At 38.5% G+C, this 21125-nt stretch overlaps 1 protein-coding gene across 3 annotated transcripts in view; it reads left to right on the forward strand.

Moving 5' to 3' along the window:
* Window positions 1–21125, forward strand: part of LOC119718840 — a 60211-nt gene that overhangs the window by 26917 nt on the left and 12169 nt on the right. For all 3 annotated transcript variants that reach the window (XM_038188258.1, XM_038188259.1, XM_038188260.1), the window contains exons 2-4: window positions 55–165; window positions 5390–5509; window positions 17912–17994. In XM_038188258.1, the coding sequence (XP_038044186.1) occupies window positions 55–165; window positions 5390–5509; window positions 17912–17994 (314 nt within the window). The remainder of the gene's footprint in view (window positions 1–54; window positions 166–5389; window positions 5510–17911; window positions 17995–21125) is intronic.

Here is a 21125-nt window from a genome sequence, read left to right on the forward strand (position 1 = left end):
GTATTGTATCAAGATTATTGAAAACAACTATTCTTTTTTCCTGTTGGTTTTCAGGTCCAACGTGTGTCCCAGTATGACAAGTACCTAACTGATTATTACGACCACACACCGCCCAGCCACCCCGACTACCACAATGTCTGCCAAGCTGCACGCAATGTCAGAATGGTAAGATCATATGCTGAAATTGACTTCTCTCTGTCTTTGCAAACAGGGCCTCATTTCATGAAAAAAAAGTGTTGCTTAGCATAGCTACATGTACATTTCTGAGTTATTAGGGGAAGTAAACTGAGAGCAAGTCAGATGTGACGTAAAAGTTTCACATAAATAAAATGTTTGGTTAATTGGTATGGTAATCTGTTTGCCAAACAATATGTTCCTCCTGATCTCTGCATTTGAGCGCTTGGCAACTCCTAAAAGGGTAAGGTTGTTCAGTAACTACTTATTTTACTCTAGCTGTATCTTCATTTCTATTATGGAATGAAATTGCTGGCATCATTTCATGCCTTGCTTTTTAGGCTATCGTGTGTGTTCTGCACTTCAGCTTCCACTCAGAAACACAAGACTGTCACAGATAAAGGAAATATCAAAGATAACCATAGAAAATATTCGTACGTACGTCAAAAAGGACCACCCTGCCTACTTTTTGGACTCTTTGGTTATTGTATCGCGCAGTTACATTTCAGTTGCCTTATCTTGCTCCCGTGCTGATCTGCACGTCAGCACCAGCACTTGAATGAGAACAAAATGATTACGCAAATTCTTTGACCTGAAGTGTTGTTGAGGCCTGTTACATCATCTCTCAGTACACCTCTTAAAGGGAATATACAACATTTGCAAACATCGAAAAATAAAACTACCAAGTTTTTACGAAATACCTTACTAGGATGTTGGTTAATGACAGTCTCAAGCATCTTGTAAAATTATGGCACCTGGTGTGAAGTCATTTTCAAGAAAATGGTATTTTTGTTTACATTTCCAGCGTTGGAAAAACCTAACTATTTTTCAACTACTGCTCCAAATTGACAATTTTTTCAGTCCAAATTTTGTTTGCTATTGGTTACATGTTCATGAACGGGTGCAGGCCAGCTAGACTGGTTCCATTGCCTTACAATTTTCCATCATCTGTAAATTGATCCATTTTATCTTTTGTGGAGTCAGGGAACCAGACTACTTGAACATTTTTGTTTTTCTTGGTTTTTCCAACCTTTTCGAACACAAAACTTCAAAAATGTCAGTGTAACAATATTTGATCTATTAAACTAACCCCTCAAATACATGTAGTTCATTTCTGAAAATTACAGCAAAAGCCAATGATGTACATTCCCTTTAACGGCTACATTGTTTCTTATTGTCTTCACTTAAATACATGCGCAGTTTGCGCACATGTAAAAACTATCATCCAATTTCATACATGTACCTGTTTCCTTAGTTATTTTCCCCCTCGTTCTCAATCTTGTTTAATTCCACATTCTTGAACCAGTTCCTTCCCTTTTCATACTTCCAACCAACTTCCGAATCAAATTCCTTTCTTATCCTAGCAACAAACTCTCATTCGGATGTGCCCATTATCCATACCAAGAGGGGGCCCCACCATGCCCCTACTTTTATCTAATCATTAAAAATGTACATTATGGCCAAGTCCCGTTAAGCACACAGCTTAAAATTGGTCCCCCACTGGTGCTCCTTATCTGTAAGCTTGGCAACATAATAGAATCAAGAGGTAGCGGGTGATAGCCCTAGAGTCAATAAAGATTGGAAATAGAGTTTTGCCACAGTCATCTTGGGATGTTACCTTGGCCTGATTTTTTTGAGAGGGGTTAGTTAATAGTTGAACATTTTCTTTTGCTTCAGTTGGAACATGAATGTACTCAGACTATCAAAGGAAGCTTTGAAAACTTTGGACACTTGTAAAATGTGTTTGTGTTTTCAGTGAATGCTCTGATTTAGTGCACATTCTAATTCTCAGGGGTGTGAAATCTCAGCTTTAAAGCTGATTTCAGCTTTTTGTTTGTTTTGGATTTCAGCTTTTTTCCCCAGCTTTTTCCCTCACTTGCTGTGTATAAAAGTATAGGAGATCTCCAACATTCAGCTTTTTTACACCTTTTTCATCTGTTTTCAGCTGTTTTTATCAGTGGTCACTCACACACCTGAATTCTATAATAGGACAAACATGTACTCGGTGAAGGTTTGCGAAAGGGTTGGTTCCCATGCATGAAGATAAGTTGCGATGATCCCATAAAACGATAGGAAAATTGTTTGCACATCTTGGTTAAATTTTACCTCATGGTGACCAGGCGTGCAGCTTTTCCTTGGATCACCTGATTTCCTTAATTTTTGACTTTTTATGTGTATCAAAATATTGATACACATTGTACAAAATCTCATGTGGCTTGGAATTTCCTCATTTTTGTGATTTCTTAGTTGTGTGTCTGTGTCCTATCGCTATGCTATGCTATTGGAAAATTGAGAAATTGTGAAATTGTAAAAATAATACTGAGTAACAGGAATGTCAAAAACCCTTTGACCCCCTCTTGAGAAAAGGTTGACCCCCCAAATCTCCTCAAATACTTGTCAAGCGTTTGTGTGCTGCAGAGATAATCCTCGAGATCAGGGGCCAGTGGGCCAAGCTTCTCATTCAAGATGGCAGCGAAATGCCAACGGTCACTGTGTGAACTAAGGATTGTGCCCCTACTACGGTATTTGAGCTGACAAAGGAGCCAAAAAAAGGCGACTGTTCAAACCTTGGTGACAGAAATAGACCTACGCACACATTTCTTATTATTTGTGGTGAACAAACTAGAAAGGGGGCAGTCACACAAGGCGACATGTAGTCGCTAATAGCGGAGGGGGTAAGCCAACTGCTTTCAAAAGCGTGCTCTTTTACCTCCAAAGATCCAGATGAGAGTGGAAACCACTCCAACTTAAAAACTGAAATACTTTTTTAAACAGAATCACTTAGTCAAAACTCAAGTGAAAACTTGATCTATTCGATTGAATGAATTTCATTCTGAAACGTCTTTTTCCTTGAGTTTCAGTGGGATGGACTGAAGTTTCACAAGGACAGATGAAAGATTCACTCTTTGAAAATAATAGAGTGGGATCATGGGTACGAGTCCAACACAACTAGACTAGAAGTGAGCTTATTGAGCATTCTGGACCAAAAAGCTCCAAGTCAATGACGATGTGGAAAAAATGTGTAATTTGCCTCACCTAGTTATTTTACCACAAGGTAATCGGATGCAAGTATGAGTGATTATATCATTAAACCCAATTATCTCTTGAATCTCAAAATTGCGTGTTATATAACACTGTGCTTGGATTATCTGTACATATCATTGATACGATCTTCACCTGTTTGAAAAAACAACAAGCTCTTGCTACGACTCTAAGATCAAGCCGAATGGAATCGCAATAAATGCGATAATGACTTTGTAAATGGCAGAGAGGCTTTGCCACGGCTTATCACATGGATCATTCCATATAAGCTTGGGAAATATGCAGATTGGAGATTAATGAAGGCACGAGGTGATAATTACTTTATTAAAAAGAGACGTAGCTTCTGAAATTGGAATCGTCTCTAGGATGATTCTTTTGCAAATCTCTATACTCTACAGTGTGGAATGTTTATTAGTTATAAGAATGGCATGCATGTGACAAATCAGTGTCGTTCATGATTTAACCAGATCTATGTAATTACAGGTACATGTAATAATTAATATTTAATGCCTTGTAATTAATTAATAACAAACTGGTCTGTTGATTGTTCATAAACTATAACATGATAATAATATCCTGGGGGTAAGGCGGTCCAAAATCCCTCTTCGGCTGCCAAAAAAAATAGGAAAATTGTGCCCCAAAACACAGCAAATACCTGCTGGACTGAGGATCTTTTTGAATGTACACATCATATGGCTTACGTTTTTGGTGGGAACAGTTTCGCTATTAGGGAGGTTTCGCAAGCGAACGGATACGCTTACACTTACGTTTAGCTATCCGTATCCGTTTTTTACTTACGTGTTTTGAGCGAGATATGCGTGTCGTCTGCACGTATGACGTCATACGCCACTCACTATCCGCTAAACGTGCAGACGACACGCATATCTCGCTCGCTACACGTAAGTAAAAAACGGATACGGATAGCTAAGCGTAAGTGTAAGCGTATCCGTTCGCTTGCGAAACCTCCCTATTACCTAATTGAACACAGTTATAATCTGCTGACAGCTGTATACAAATGTTAAGCACACACTCCGAGTCATTATAGGGGCATAGCACCAGAGCTATTAAAAAAAAACACACAACCTGAACAGCAAGAGAGTTTGCTCTTGGGATATTTTATTGGCCGTTATCAGTTTGATAAACTCTGCTAATCCAGTCCAATGCAGTGCACACATTGGGTTGACCAAACAACTACATGTACTAAACGTACAATGTACATGTACATGTACATGTATGCATGTCCATGCACTGGGCTAAATACTAACATACTAGAGTCTGTGTGTATCATTACCTGAAACCTGTTGGACAGAAACACAACCTAATTTTAAGGATTCTAACTTTAAACTGTACATTCACTGTTGCAAGGCAGCTCTACCTTCTTTCATTTTGGAATTAGTTGGTAAGTGCTGATCTCTACATGTTTTTATTGTTACGTGTTCCACTGCATAGAGCACATTTCACAAGTTCAAAAGAGTGCCCGACAACTTCAGTGGTTTTTCTATGGATTTGGTGCAGTTTGTTTCCACCAATTCAAAGCTGCAGCGGACGTGTTTGAACGCATTAAATTTACCATGAGTTCCTGGTATAAAGGAAGATATGACTTCCTGGGTTTGTTTAAAAAATCTCAGTTAGTTTGTAGACTTCAAGCAGGGCAGTGATGTCGGTAGAATCACGTGTGCCTGTTTGATTCAAGTTGTACGTGTATGAAAAGCGTGATGATGCTGTTGAAAACGCTCACTAGGAGACAAATGTCGGTTTTGAAACTGAAGGTAAACTGGTCAGAGTCTTACACTTGTCATTTACATTGTATGCTGGGAAGCTGTTAAACTTTAGAAGAGGATAGAGACCAAAGGATCTGGCTTAGTTACAGACCCAAGGACTCACCACAAAATAGCTTGGCAATTGTTTTTTTTCCAGAAAATATAACCATCTCATTCATCAATCAGTTCATTGAGGGTGAAATTAGACCTGGCAATAAGTGCTCAGAAAACTTAATGAGGGCATATTTGTGCTGGCATGCAGTGTGTCGAATTCCTTCACTACAAATTGAAAATTTGACTTGTACTTGATAGTAATTTGACCATCTTCGAATAAATGTATTATTTCCAGTGATCTGTTTGTTTCCTCACATCTAACTGTACATGTGTTTTTTTTGTTCTGATATTTGTTTCAGATGGTGAAGGAACGGGAGGATGAGGTGACTGTCTTGGAGAATGAGATTCGTCTACAGCAGGTGCAAGACAGGTTCCCCCATGATGACCTACAGCTCATAGACAGAGAAACAAAGTCACAGGTAAGGGAGAAACACAAGTCAAATTGAATTGTATTGATTGTGATGTGACGTACTGGTACATTGTATTACATACTGTACATGTGTAAGTTTGATGTGATGTATACAGTGTATTACATGTAATTGTGCTGTGATACATTGTAACATTTTTACAGTGAATACATTTTTGTATTAATGATGATGCACTGTACAGTACGTCATAATTTCTTAAGATTCTCAATGGTCATGTCAAACTTCTTTATACAACATTGAAAGTAAAGTACTGCTAAAATAAGGGAAAAGAACAAAAATAACAGTTCCGCATGGTTCCGATACAAACTTTTTGAATTTTGCTGTCTTTTCCGCATTTTTGTCTCTTTGAGTACAATTACTCTTCATCAATGCAAAGATTTTTGCTTGTTAGTAACTACGTCAGTACACAGCTTGTCTTCATAAAATTTCCGTATCCTTGCCATTGATGAACGTGAATCAACAAATTCTTTTCACTCAAAAAAAGGGAAAAAGAAACACGCTTGACTGCCATTTTTTTCATGGATTAAGTACGTATTCTGTTGATGTGTGGCAATTATGTTCCGGTTCAACTCCTTATACTCGTACTTTCCTGAAACTCTGATCAGCCGCCTACGTCACAAATATTATAATGGCCACGGGTTAGGCGTGCTTCAGCAGAAGTGACGTCTGTGTTTATTCATATCCTGCAAATGCATTGATGTTAAAATTTCTACTTTTATAACAAAATCAAACTTTTGCATAGTATTTCCTCGTCACAAGTTGATATTATTTTTTTTCCAAAGTACTATTTTTTCTTTGTTCATGTGTATTAGAACTTTCATTTATTTTTTTTTTCTTGTGCCTTCTTACAGTTTCCCCATTCCTAACAAAATTGTTAAAATGAATTCTGAAGGAAGTTAGTTAAAAATAGATGTCCAACTTGTCACCCTCAGAAAGTTTAAATTCCTCAGCTAGAAAACTTATTCAATTTTTAATAGTTGGCAAAATGCAAAAAGCTGTACTGGGTACGTGAAAGAATCAAAAGAAATATTTGACCTCTTCCTTTTTCTTTTTAATTTTCTGTCAACAAAGCTTTTTAAGTATTGACCAAATAACTTCGACCTTAACTTGGAGGTTTGAAGTTCGAAACTTTCGAAACAAAAGTTCAGCAATTGTACAACTCCTGTTGTAACAATCCTTGACAGTGTTCGATTGACTAGAAATCTTCGACCTTTTTTTCCCGTTCTTTTTTTATCCCAGCCAGTTTATCTTTTGCCGCTTGCCTTTCCAGTCCTGCCCCCAATCTTCAGCAAACAACTCACCAGAAAGAAATTTCTAACAAAAGCAATGCCACGGCCGCTGAAATGGCACTCGATCAAAATTAACCAACCAAAACATCCCTCCTGATTTTACAGCTGATCGCTGCAAAAGGTCCACCGCACTGGCCAGCCATTCAGTAATTCTGTCCTCCCCTTGCAGTACAAGGCCCTTAATTGGCCTGGAGCAAATTTTACAAAAAATTATTCTTACAAAAAGGATGTGGTTATTGTGGTCTGAAAATCCCTGCAATTCTTAGATCAGATTGAAATCTGCTTGTGTCACATCAAGGGGCCGTTTTTGTGGTCAGATTTTGTGGTCAGATTTTGTTTTTACGGAATTTTATAAAAATTGTTATACAGTACAATTGATAAAATCTGAAAGTGCAGATTTGAAAGTGCAGTCTGGGGTTATATCCTGAAACACTGTGGTTTTTCCAAGCTAGTGTACCGGTAGATATTCATGTAGTGTCTTGGTAATACATGTATAAAAATTTAATGCTTGAAATAGCTACATGTATTATTACATTTAAGTTGCCAGGATTAAGTTTTTTAAGGCACCTAAATTATTAATTTTACATCTGGGCCCAATTTCATAGAGCTGTTTAAGCAAAAATTTTGCTTAAGCACGAAAAAAACATTGCTTAGTAAAATTAGGTTACCGGCCAAAACTCCATGTGATGTACATTGCTTGTGACTGGTATTTAGCTGTTGTTTACTTAGCATAACAATCGCATGGAGTTTTGGCCGGTAACCTGATTTTATTAAGCAAGACGTTTTTGTGCTTAAGCAAATTTTGTGCTTAAGCAGCTCTATGAAATTGGCCCGTGCACCTGATGATTAGTAATGCTTCTAACATACACTGTACCGGTAGGTGAACATTTGTACGCATGCAGGTACATAATGTGCACATTTTGGAGAACTCAAGGCCATATAAAGTTATTACAATTATACATACACTTGTACGTTTTTTTCCCAAATGAAAAGACGATGTGTTTTGAAACATAGAGCACAGGATCTTTCTGAAGAAACCATTGAAGAAAGAGAAATTTCAGCATTCAATCAACCCTTCCCAAGATGTTGAGTCTTTGCCTGCATCCAACCTTAGTTAAGATTTTATTTTTGTTTGGTGGGGGCGATGTCAGCATGCAAGCTCTTTAAAAACTCTAAAGGTTCAATAAATGAGAGCATTTAGAAAAAAAAGTGTACCAGTTCTGTCATTCAAAGCAACCCACCAGACTCAAAAGACGCCTTCGATTACCCCTAAGCACTCTTCAGTCAGACAATATTGATTCACTGCCGGTCCTTTAGTCTCTGCTATTGTTTCTGGGCATGTTCTCCCTTATTGATTTTTTGCGCTCCCGTCTTCAAAAAAAAGTCAAGAAGGCACACAGCCTCCTTTGGGCAAAATATTGACCGAACTGCTTTAGGGGGTTTATCTAAACTGTTATTTTATAGGACTTGAATACTGTGTAACAACCACATGTGTGTTTGGGTGGATACAACCCTGAAATCGACTGTTGTGTTCATCAAAGGTGACAGTGGTTTGATCAAAAGTTGTTGAAGTTCGAAGGTGTCGAAGTTTTTCCATTCAGTCGTAAGCACTTACCAAAATATCCAAATTAAACCAAGAGCGCCAAGCAGTTTGGGTGGTTCGTGGAGTAAAAGGCTGGGCGGTTTCGGGCAGTACTGGGACTAATGGATTAAAACAGAGGGGAAAGGGGCTTGTTGAACTACTTCCGTATTTGACTTTGGTACTTTTTGTTTAAGATCATGGTGGCATAAACTTTCTTTTGATACCAGCCAGCATTTAAATTGGAATCATAGTCCACGTTTTAGTCTTTGCTGGACCATACTTGAAATGAGTGATCTGAAAATAATGTGGTATCTCTGACCCCTTTAGCACATGCTTCGCAAACATCATACAAGTCTCTCCTTGATTGAGAAACTAATTGCTGTCTGTTAATGTTTGACTGATCCAAACCCTGGAGGCAATTTGAGACTATCCAAACATTTGTCTAGGTATGAAATTGATTGGATGTGTCACATTATGCTGTGTTACAAGTGTAAAGTTTTTATACATACATTGTATTTACTGCACATCAGCAAGGAAAGTGATGAGAGTATCAAAAGTTAATTGGTATAATAGGCTGGTACCTGTGATATCAGGTCTCACTTTGTACCATATCAATCATTGCTTCAGGGTTTCAGACAAAGATGGCTGCCCTCTTTAAAGGATGTGGTCATATTTCACTCTGGCAGGCATGCAGCTTTTCCGTCAACAAATTTCTTTTTGGTATCCCATCTGGTCACTAAAAATCATTCATTAAAAATTCTTTTCAAGTGGAAAGCTTCAATCATATTGTACACTTGATACACGATCTAGCTTTCCAGTGTTGCTTTGCCCTCATTTCTCCGCATTTAATAGGTTTTTATCAGTGAGAAGCACCAAATCGTGATTAAAAAAAGGTGGAATATTGCCCCTAACGAGTTTACCAAGCGACCCGATTGCAACGCGAATTTGGTTACTCTTCAACGGGCCGTTGTGTCAAAGTAAACAACACTTAGAGTTCATCGTTCACTCAAACACAGTAATTTTGTGTCGATAGTAAAGTAAAAGAAGAAGAAAAAACGGAGTTGAGGTTAGCGTTTCGTGTCTGTGATTGCAGAAAGTCAAACAACAAGGTGGGTTCTCATTGCAAGGCCTTTTGTGTCTAATCACTAGGTACATGTAATTTGACCCGGTTGATTGGGATATGATAGGCTCGGAATGCGACATGCAAGTTTGGATATTTCGTGATTTAATTGAACCAGGATTGTGTGGCGTCTGGAGCACATCGGCATTGGTTCTGTAGCATTGATGACTATCGATTAAAGAGGGTTATATTGTTGATTTGAGACAACTCCGTGTGCAAAATATGATGAAATCGGATCATGCGATGCGACCAACTTTGTCTAATTCCGAGTCACTGGGGATGTTTGAGTGAAATAAAACTGATAAATCTTCAAATTTTTGAACAACTCGGGCAAAGAAGGCATAAATGTTGACATGAAGTCTCTTCAAAAATGCATTGAAGTTTTACCAATAACCTGAGAGAAAGGAATACAGATATAGTTGCTTCATGGAGCTATAAAAAGCTCCATGGTTGCTTGCAGGGAAAAGAGGGTGCTTCACTTGTAATTTGCAAACTCTCTTTTTTATAGTGATGATCAGTGGCACTTTCCCTCAATACCTACATTGTACCTGGCCAGAGGGAAGCAAACAAGTCAGATTTTTACAATGGAATCCCTGGACCAAAATGTAGCAGGGGCTGACCTCGGTGCAGCAACAAATTGTAGGTGCTTTTAATAGAACAGGCCATAAAAGTTACCTCATAAATCATGTCTGCAGAGCTCATCTGTCCAAGCTGTTTTTATTACACAACCCTGGAAATTTTCCCCTTGGGTTTTAGGCTTGTTGCGCCTTGAGCCCAGATTTTTGAGGGAGTGAATCCAAAAATATATCAGTGAGCAAAGGGAGTCTGCAGGAAACTAGTCTTGACAGTTACTATTACTAAGCAAACCTTTGTTCATGCTTAGCGAATTGAGATGCAGACTTTTTAAAGTGGCTTCAAAACATTTGAGCATCATGTGAAGTTATTCACAATTTGTAAAGTTGAATTAACCAATGATTTCCCATTAAAAAAAAACATTATAAATCCATTAAAATGTACATGTACCACATTTTGCCTGCAACTATAAGTCGAAAGAAAGAAAGAAAGAATGAGGAAAGTTTCCTTTCTCATCAAAATAAAAACTAATAAGACAAAAGAAATTTTAGTCTGATTATTCCATTGCGTGAAACAGGACAAGTCATTCATATTTTTAAGGGGCCAAGCTGTAGGGGGGAAGAGGGAAAAAGCAAAACAAGAAACCCGAAACAAACAAAAAAGTTGATAGGAAAATGGTGATCCATGGTGAATTTGCACTCAGAATCAACATTCGTGTAAGGTGAAACTTTTATTAGATCCCTTGACACACAAACAATAGAGGTGGTAAAAAGGTCGCTAAAAATAGATAGAGAAAGCGACCAATGAGAGGCGACACATTACATTCCACCTGGGAAGCACATGACCACACTTTCACTTGTCTAGAGAGTCAGTCAGGGCAGTCATCGTTGGAATTTCGATTGTTTTTGAGGATCTCCCAGGGGTGCCGAGTACGGAAGGCCAAAATAATACACCAACCCAACCGTGAAATGAAGGGAAGATTCTGAATCTGGCTGTTAGTGTTGACCATAATAATAGAGTTTAGGAACTGGGAGAGGTGAAATTTTCAGAAGCAAAGTCAAGATGTGTTTTGGGAATGTGATGTAACTCATTGTGTGAAACCTTCTATTCCCTGTACCACCCAAAAACACCCAGCGTGCATTCCTTACTCTCCAAACCAGTCCCAGCACTCTATAGACCATTATCATGTTGCGGCCATCGTGATTTTTTTCCCATTCAAATCAACGTAACCGAAAGCGAGGCTGGAAGGAAAAACAGTCTGGTTCCTTTTTGAACAAAAAACATTATCATTCAGTACTGTTATTGGATACCAGGGACATGACTAAAAATGGTGGCAGCATAATAAAGGTCTATCGGTTTTTTTTTATTCATCAGGGAATAAATTCAGAGTAAATACAATGTAGTTCAGATGCAAAATCTAATACTGTATAGATACAAAAATTGTCCTGACGTTACCTACAACAAAGATTTCATAAGACTTGTCAAAAAAAATAAAAAAATAACCCGTGGTCATTCATACAAGTAATAACTTGCGACAGCTAACATTTCTGTTGTCTGTACCTTGAAGGTCAAAGAGTTGTTCTCTTTTGGGAGAAATCTCACAACTTTGCAACTATGATTACTAGAAATGGTACGCTCGTCCGCATCACAGAGAGAAGCTTACGTGTAACAAAGTGCACCCATAAGCCCCTAAGCCTCAGACTATGTCAAGAATGCTGGGCTTGCGTGATTATTTTACAGCGATTTTTCCACCACCCGTTGGGCTGGACTGAAGAATCATTCAAATATTTGGGAGGATTTTGATGAAACTTACTTCATCGCTGTTGACAGTTGACATCCAGATTATTTTTAAATGATGATGTCAATAAATTATTTAAAGTGAACTCTTTTTTTTTTAGAGGTTAACCATTAAACTTTGTGTAGGGGGCGTCTTTTAGCGTGTGTTCCACTGAAATTTGTACTTTTGTATCTTCAGAAACAAATTTTGAAAGTTCCTTGTAAAACTGTGATCTTTATTGAATAATAACTTGAAGACTAAATGAGTAAACATCCATGTGTTAGGAAATTCGGTTGCAGTGCAAAATATATTTAGTGATACAGATACAGTACCATGGGGCTGGTTGAATGTGACTAATATTATGTACATATGTTCAGTTGTGTTAAAACTCTTACAGCACCTCCGTGTGTGTAGCGCCTAGCGGCATCATTCCGCTCTGTGGTATCATGTTGATATGTGTACAGTAATTGGACCTCTGTGTATTTTTTCAGACTCCTGTATACAATTGGCCTTTCACCTTGGAGAGTTGATAGTCCAAACACACACAAAAAGCTTTCTGCAAAAAAAGCGTAGTGTACACATTCATACATATATGTTGTACAAAACACTTGTATATATACGTATGGTACTAAGCTAGCAAAATTATTGAAAAAAATTTTGCACAATAAAAAAACCCATAAGGCCAAAAAAAAAAATATTCGGTTTCTGGTCAGACCAAAGTTGCTTTTTGGTGTCCTCATGTACATTGGTGTCCTCCATAATTTGCCTTGGTGCTCTCGATCATTTGCCTTGGTGCAATTTCCCATTCCTTGGTGCTCTTTGGTAAAAAAAAATTGAGAAGGTGCAGCAATAGAGGGCGCTGTTGGAGCAACCGCGGAACATTTTGGGAAAAAAAAAGATTGACGGCATGATTAAAATCGACGCGCGCTGACCAGAGACCAACTTATTTTTTTGGGGGGGCCTAATACTGCAGGCTTAAAATGTCATTAATGATAAACCAGAGAGCATGATACATATGATAAAGGAATGTTAAGGGAAACTGAAATTTTGTAAAATATGTAGGGAATCACAAGAACCATGGCTGCCACCAGTAACCAGAAGAATATGCCATGCGTTTTTATGCCTTGACAGTTTGTCCAGCTCACCTTGTATGGTCTTGTGAGGCTACCCAGGCAGCCATTATTTTCCAATTAGCAACATGGCTCCCCAGTGGGTCCATGTGTGCCATTGCTGACATGTTGGATCTATTGAGAGGCAGGCCAGACAGATTTGGAGCTGACCTCGGCTTGACCTTAAAAGGAGAAAAGGCTGGCTTGTAAAAATGGGGGTTTATCAATGATTGTGAGAAAGAAAAAGAGTAAATAGAAAGTTCTTCGCAGGTTTACTCTAGCACAAAAAGGAATCAGTTGTTTAAGTTCTATGTGAAGAGTTTATTTTGAAAACGCGATATATCTATTTGAAATAAAGTGAACAATTTTCACTTTATTTGAAACTTTAAAGAATTATGAAACTTTCAAGAATAAAAACAATAGAACAGCTGTTTTTTTAATTTCATTTTTCGCTGTATTGTATTCTTAAATTATGTTTAACTTTGTAAAATGACTTTGGAAAGCCAGGAGAGACCAAAATTCTAAAAGATAAACAAAATGGCGTTTATCGTGTTCTGGGAAATGTTTTTTTGAAAAGTTGTTTGACTGTACATCATATCCACTTTTTGTACTAAATTTGTTGATTGGGACTTGCCAAAATCTTATAATACATTTGTACATTATACAGTATGTATTTAACCTCTCTTATTTCAAAGGAAACCGTAAATCTGTGCAAAACTTTGCATGAAAACACCCAAGGTCCCTTATAAAACTTTTTAAAGTACAAACTGGGTCGAAAACCCCAACCTGCCCCCAAATCAAAACGTTTCATTCAAAGGACAGAATGAAAGGGGAAATTGCCAACTCTTTACTCATCACCCGTAATCCCATTTTGTCTTCTTTAATAATGTGCGTCCGTTATCTTCGGGGCTCAGCCCATTGTTCAGAGTGTTTTCTTTTCCCCCATGCACTTTGTTGCCGTCTTCCGCATCATTGGCACGAAAAGAAAGCCACCCTTGTGCTTCCTTGATGGAGGATTTCGCACTGCGACCCCTCTGGGTATAGCGGATTAAAAACTCGGCCATTCGGCACATCACTCGGTATCCTTGACTGGCTCTCTCTCCGGCTTGATCATTCTTTCTTAAAGGGAAAATACAACATTTGCAAACATCAAAAAATAAAACTACCAAATCATTTTGAAATACCTTGCTGGACTGTTAGTGAATGACAGTGTAAAGCATCCTGTAAAATCATGGCACCTGGTATACTGTCATTTTCAAGAAAAGTGGTATTTTTGTATCAATTTCCAACGCTGATCGGCCGATCAGCGTTGGAAACAACTGGCTTTTTTTTCCAAATACTGGCCATCGCACTTGTTTACAATCGATTACAAACCTATGAACGGGTACGAGCCAGCTAGACTGGTTCCCTAACCTTACAATTCCCCAATGTATGTAAACTGCTCTGTTTCTTCTTATATAGAGTCGGGGAACCAGACTACAGGAAAATGATCGTTTTTCTTGGTTTTTATAGCATTTTCGAACCCAAAACCTCAAAAAAGTCAGTGTAACTATATTTGCTATATATTTCCAACCCCCCAATTCCATCCATTTCTGAAAATTACAGCAAAAGCAAATGATGTATATTCCCTTTAACACACCAAATTTTGGCATTAAGCCAGGATCTCTTTAGTGGAGCGACATTGGAAGGGTGTTAAAAAGGGATAAGTCGGGCCGTGTTTTTACAGTGGCCATTTTGCTTTCCGATTGAGATAGTATCTTTACAACTGTAGGTGGGATTGATTCATTGTGCATTCACGTATTGGAATGAGACAGTAGCGTGGCTGAGAGAAGTTATGCGGAAAGACAATTGTGCTGTGGAGTGGAACAAAGGATTAGCATCCAACATGTAGAAGTGAAAGTTGAGTTGGAGCTTTGCAAGTTGTATTGACTTGGCTGTCATCAGCATTTGAACAGGACAGGTGATGGCATTAGTGTCAACAATGGGCAACAGCTTTGAAGTGGTTTTATGTCTTTGGCAGTTTTGTTTTTCAACTAGTCCCTCGAGCTCGCTGTGATTTAATGCCTAATGTCCTCCCTTCCAATTTGAAAGAAACCTTATTTTAAAGGACCTCTTAGGCAGTAGAGCACTTCAATAATCCTGGTGTGTTACGGCGTGTCACATGGTATCTTGTGAGGTATCATCCATTATCTGGATGATTTTAGATTCAAATCTTAATCCATTAAATCTACAAGCAAACAGTTGAGATAATACATGAGCATTCAGTTCCAATTGAAATGTCAGTTTTAATGCCAGTCGAAACAATTTTGAACAATTTTTTAATATTTCAAATCTTAAAACTGAACAATTCAAAAAATATTTCCCCTCAACCAAGGTAGCATTCACAATACACAGGAAATCATAAATTTCATTCAAGTAAACTGTTAGCGTCTACAAAACGCATCCTTTTGCTGTGATGTTTCGCAGGTGCAAAGATGCCCTTTTGACACCAAATCTCAAGATATCCCCTTCCCAAGTCTCTGCTTGACCTCTGACCCCTGCTTGGCACGGTTCCAGGTGGTTGCCGGGCTGAGTTAGCCTGGATTCCATCATGTAGTGTCTCACTCTCTAGCCTGCCATCATTCTGTCATATTTCATAATGTCTGATGTAATTTGATGAGTGTGTTATAAAAGTGAAACATGATAACCTTTGCATACAGAAGAGTGTTCTATTCAGAACTGTCTTGAAGCGCAGCAAAAAATTGAGAGCTAATTTTTTTTGTTTTGTTTTTATTTCATGAGAGATATTGGCTTTCAAAAGTAGCACTATAAATTTACCTTTTTAGTGATTAAACACATTTTCTTTTAAGGGCTTTTGTGAAATATCTTTTGTTGTTTGACATTCTGGGGTAAGATGTAAAAAAAAAAAAAGAGAATAAAACGAGAGCTGGTTCAGAAACTTCAATGGAAACTTAAGAGAACATCAGTTGCTTAAAGTAGTCCACATGCTTCTTTCTTTGGAAAAATGTTAAAAATGGCAAATATTCAGGCAGATCCCCATCAGATGCCCTGATTTTGAAAGTTTACTGGCCAACTTTTAACAAGCCATTTTGTTTGAAAGCCCCTGTGAGAGTTTTTGACTCCATTCATAAGAATCTGTGCCGTCCACTGGCAGGGTGGAGTGTGGCAGCGCAACCTGTCAAGTGGCCAAGTGAAAAGAGGAGAAGTCCTGATTGTGAATCTTGTATCTCAGTGACTCGGGGTCATGGGATTGTTTGATTGTTGAGACTGGATACTCCAAATTCCTGAACCCTTTTGATTTCAAGTCAAGTGACACTGGCTGAGGCACAGTGCCTGTCACTATCCAGCACTGAAAAGAACAAACTGGAAACCGCAATTGTTGTCGCTTAGAACTTCCAGTCACCTTTTTTGTAGCACAGCCCCCTACTAAAAGGGGAGTTTGATCTGAATGGAACAGAGGCATCTTTGGCACGGAACTTTGACACGGATTCATTTTTTGTTAAAATTTGCTGATGAGATTGAAATAAAACAGGAGCAGTGAAAATGTGTAGTGCGCAATGTTTAGATTGGCAAAAGTGGGATGTTTGTAAACCTGAGTTACCCCAGAGTGATTTTGAGGGTTTTTAGAAGATGGGTGTGGAGTCAAAGCAGGAAAGAAGAACTGATCTTCTCGACCAGGAGTTGGTCTAGAATTTCTTTACTTTCTTTCAGGGGAAAACATGACAGGGTAAGGGGTCAAGCCTGTTGAGCCTTCATAGATGAGTGTTCTCAGAAGAAGACTGTTGGAAAGATGGTTGGATTGTCGAGAGATGCTCTCTTGAAGATTTGCTCCTTTGGTTGGAATCATAAATCCACTACATGTATGGTTGGAATGTTGCTAACAGTAGTCCTCTGCCTCGCTGATAACGTGCTCTACATCTTGAATCCTGTTCTGCATATGTACTGAAATTCCAACCATGCAAACCCCATGAGACACACTATACATTTGTGTACATATTCAACAAATATAGAACTAAGTAGGTCTATAGGTTAGCTGATGTGAAACATTGTGGTATTTGTTTCTAACACTGAACAAAATAAAAAAAACATTCTGTTAAGTATAAAAGTTAACCAGGGCCATGTGATAAACAAAAGAAAGGAAGTGCGGCCCACTCTCTGTGTGCTGAATGTTTCCGATCCTTGTTTTTCTCTCCGACGACGTCAGCTGCGTCTCTGACACATTTTGAAGGTTTTGTGTCCGGAGAAAATTGAAATACCCTAAACTGGGGCAACATATGGACCTGCAGTTTATTACGCCAGAGTCCCCAAATTCAGGGGCCTAACAAAAGTTTCCTGAAGCCGAAGGGACGAAGTCGTGGTTTTGGAAAAATCTTGTTGGTTCTTCGTCTGTCAGTCATTCATTTTTGCATGGTGTCCAAGTGCATTCCCAGCCAGAAACCCTTTGAAAACATCATGATAGGGACTTGAAGTGCTCCAAATGCAGTCATAACAGTAGTCAAAACAATTGAATTTACAACCCTAAACCCCTCATGTAACAAGTCTGGACACCCTGCTTGAGCCCCTGCGAACACAGACATGGTGTCTCTGAAGTCTGAACATGTGTAAATCAAGTCTAGAGAGTCCTGCAAATTGGCAGATGAAATGGCTCTACTTGTGTATCAATTTGTGTAAAATCTGGTACATGTACTTGAAGTACTACTAGTACCTTGTTCTTCTTGTCTGTGCAGAGAGCGTTTCTGAGAAAACAGCATATTGTAACAGTCAAAAAGATCTCAAGTACGTATTCTGCCACATATTTGGGTCAAGCATACTTTTCGATTCTCCTTTTACTCACAATGTTAGAAAATAAACAGTTATAGCTGTGTTTCTATCGAGGCCTGATTGTTGTATCGTGTGATAGTTGTTAAACGTTTTCCATCCACGTGTTTTTGTATTTGCTGCAGAGGTTTAAAGCTCTGGCCAATCGGAGGAGGTCGGCGCCTTCTGTTGCTCTCAAGACAGCGCTCAGTGGAAAGAAATCATCATCGTAAGTACATGTACATCCATTTTCTCCAATTTTAGACACCCAAAATGTTCTATCACATACCCTCACCCGTTACCCATTCTCTAACAACAATATTTCACCTGCGTACCCATTCTCTAACAACAATATTCCACCTGCGACCTTATTCTTACCCATTTGTGTAGTTGGGCTCACTGGTTTCATATCGTCCCAAGCCCCACATATCTCCATCAAGTGTTGGCAAATGCATTGCAACTATATTAAAATGACACTGGGCAAAATATATCATAGGGTTGATAGATTCCGTAACTGATACATGTATGCCCGACTTTGAAACAAACTTTACAAAAAAATCACCAAGAACACCTCAAATACTTTAATAAAGGAATGAGCTTTGTTTTTTCTGGTTGGGGAAAAAGAATTCAGGAATGGCTGCCCAGATCTTGCCAAGGTCTTGCCAAGGTCTTGTGTTGCCTCTTGCAGCCAGTGGGGTGCCAATCTGTAAAGTGTCAGGACCAATTAGTCCCCTACTAATGCACACAGTGGTCATTCCAGTTGTTTCCTTGACAGCCTTTCTGACTTTTTGAAGGTGGTTCTGTGGTATGGAAAATGAAGTGGTTTGTAGCAGAGTGGAAGCATTTCATTTGTGTCTATTCACCAAATTGAAGCTGCTTACGGCTAACCCACCCAATAAGTTTGTCCTTTACAAAACCAAATTATATCAAGAAGGATAATCAGCCCGAAAGTTTACAGAATTTTCTCCTTTTCGGGGAAAGGGGGGGGGGTGGAGAATTTTTGGCAGTTTGTCAAAGCTGGGAATCGTGATTTTAATTTTTGTTTTCTCTCTTTTACTTGTTCTTTACATTAAAATGAGGAGTAAATTTAGAATATTATCGTTCACAAAAGAAGGAGGAATGGAATATTATTATCGGGAGATACCTGTTTGTCAAAAATTGGAAAGCAAAATGTTGAAATCCCAAGCCAATTTATGACACCATTGAACCCTTTTCTCTAAAAGTATCTGCTGAATAGGTTTTTACATTGATAGCCCCATTTTATGGAATGTTAAGTGTACTTTAAGGATGTACCCAACTAAACTACCGCATGTACATGTAACTAATGAATGCTCAAGCAAAGAAGAACTTTGTCTTGTACACGTATACACGTGTCTCCTTTTCAATAATTGGTTAATAATGGTTAAAGATGACCACTTAGCTCGGAAATTTGAGAAATAATAGTCCCCTTATCACCGACTTTATTTAATTTACCGGTACTTTGACACCATTAGTGGAGGGCATTGATTGCTGATTCATAGTTTTGCATTGTTAGTTGGTGTAGATAAACGCCAGGCCACTTGGATTGTTCCAGTAATGGGCCGAAACAGGTGTCAAGAGGTCTTTAAAAATAGATTATGAACATGAGGAATAGACTGCTAAAGTGCACAGTTTTACAGGTTTTTTCTTTAGAATGGAATTGCAATGAGTTATGTGCATGTCAGAAATGTCTGGTATTGTGTCCACTTGGTTTGAGCAAGCTTCAGAATTTTTCATTTGGAAGAAAAGGACATTCTTGTTTTTCTACTGATCAGCTGGTTTCCTGTTTTCAAAAGAAAATCCAGTCAAACATTTACTTATAAAGTTGCCGTGTACCTTGCTCCTTTCTCTAGCTTTCCTGAAATTTGTTTAGGAATGTACCGGTAGTTATTTGCTCATAGTTCTTTGTACCGTACTACCGGGTAGTTGTTCCAGCCTGAATTCTTTTCTGAGAATGGAAAATGGTATATCTCCTTCTCTCTCAAATGCCACTTCTAACATTTGTTGTCCCACTTTCCCAGACCTTGATATCGCTTGAGTGTCCCCATTTCAACTATTCACAATAATAATGTAACACTGGTGTAGAACTTGTCAAAATGTCTAACTCAATTTACTAAAAGTTTGACAAGAAGGCAAGTCATGGTCTGATAAACCTGTCACAAGAGGGCGCTATCCCTAAGCACCAGCTAAAACTTTGGGGGACAAAATCTGAATGACTGTGATCCACAGTGCAGAAGTGGTGGGTTATAAAACAATAAACCTTGGGGTCACTTCGTAAACAATCACAAAACTTATTTATTAGTGAAGCCACAGACCACAAATCCATTCCTCTTCTGTCTTTCTTTTTTTTTGAAGATTTGAGGGTAATTTTCTTTGGTGTTTGAAGCCTGTGGGAGGAATTTCTGAACAACATTGTGTCAGTAAGCATTAGTTAGAAAATGCCAGTATATCATTGAACTGTAAATATACATTGCAACTGAGACCCCCAGATATATCTTAAGGGGAAGAGTTTTGCCCTTTGGGAGTCGTGGAATTTGTTTCTGCCGTCCTATCTGGGAGAGATTTGATACAGCAATCCATTATTTTCAGTTGGGAGATGGAACAGGTTGTGTTAGATAAAGGGCAAGGATTGTGCAAAGAGAAACAAATGTGATTGGTCTCTGTGTGTGGGCTTGAAGTTCCACTGGCCTATATTTTCTGCAACTTCTGAGCAGAAAGTTTTTTTGTGGTTGCTTTGTGTGCGGCTGCAGTCAGAATCAGGAACTGTTATCTCTCTGTGGGTATAGACCTTTATCATGCTGCCACCATTTCAGTCATGTTCCCTGTATCCAATAACAGTACCGAATGATACTTTTTTTGTGCAAAACGGAACCAGACTATTTTCCCTTCCAGCCTCGCTTTGGTTACATTGATTTGAATGGGAAAAAATCAAAGGGCTGCAACATGATAATGGTCTATAAGCTCAATTTTTATGAGGTCTGATTTTTTTTTTTACCAACACGCGCACACACATACGGTATGTACCATGGATGAGATTTGTCGGAATTTTTTGTCGGGAATTTTTTGTCAGGATTTTTTCTGATTTCAGGATTTTTTAAAGAATCCCTTTTGAAATGTGGAGTCTGGGAGTGGGAAGTTCTATTGTAGAGGTGTTTTACCTACGAATGTTTATAGAACAAAATAAATGGTTATTGTTAGGGGTGTTTTTAGGAAAATACAAACATATACCATAGACACTTACTTTGCTCTGGGGCTGAGAACCCTAGGTTTCTACTCCTAGCTCTATGGAGCGACCAATGTGAAATATAATCATGTTCAGTTTTTTTTGGGGGGGGGGGGCAG

The sequence above is a fragment of the Patiria miniata genome, unplaced genomic scaffold, assembly GCF_015706575.1.
Source record: "Patiria miniata isolate m_02_andy unplaced genomic scaffold, ASM1570657v1 HiC_scaffold_7, whole genome shotgun sequence".
Classification (NCBI taxonomy): Eukaryota; Metazoa; Echinodermata; class Asteroidea; order Valvatida; family Asterinidae; genus Patiria; species Patiria miniata.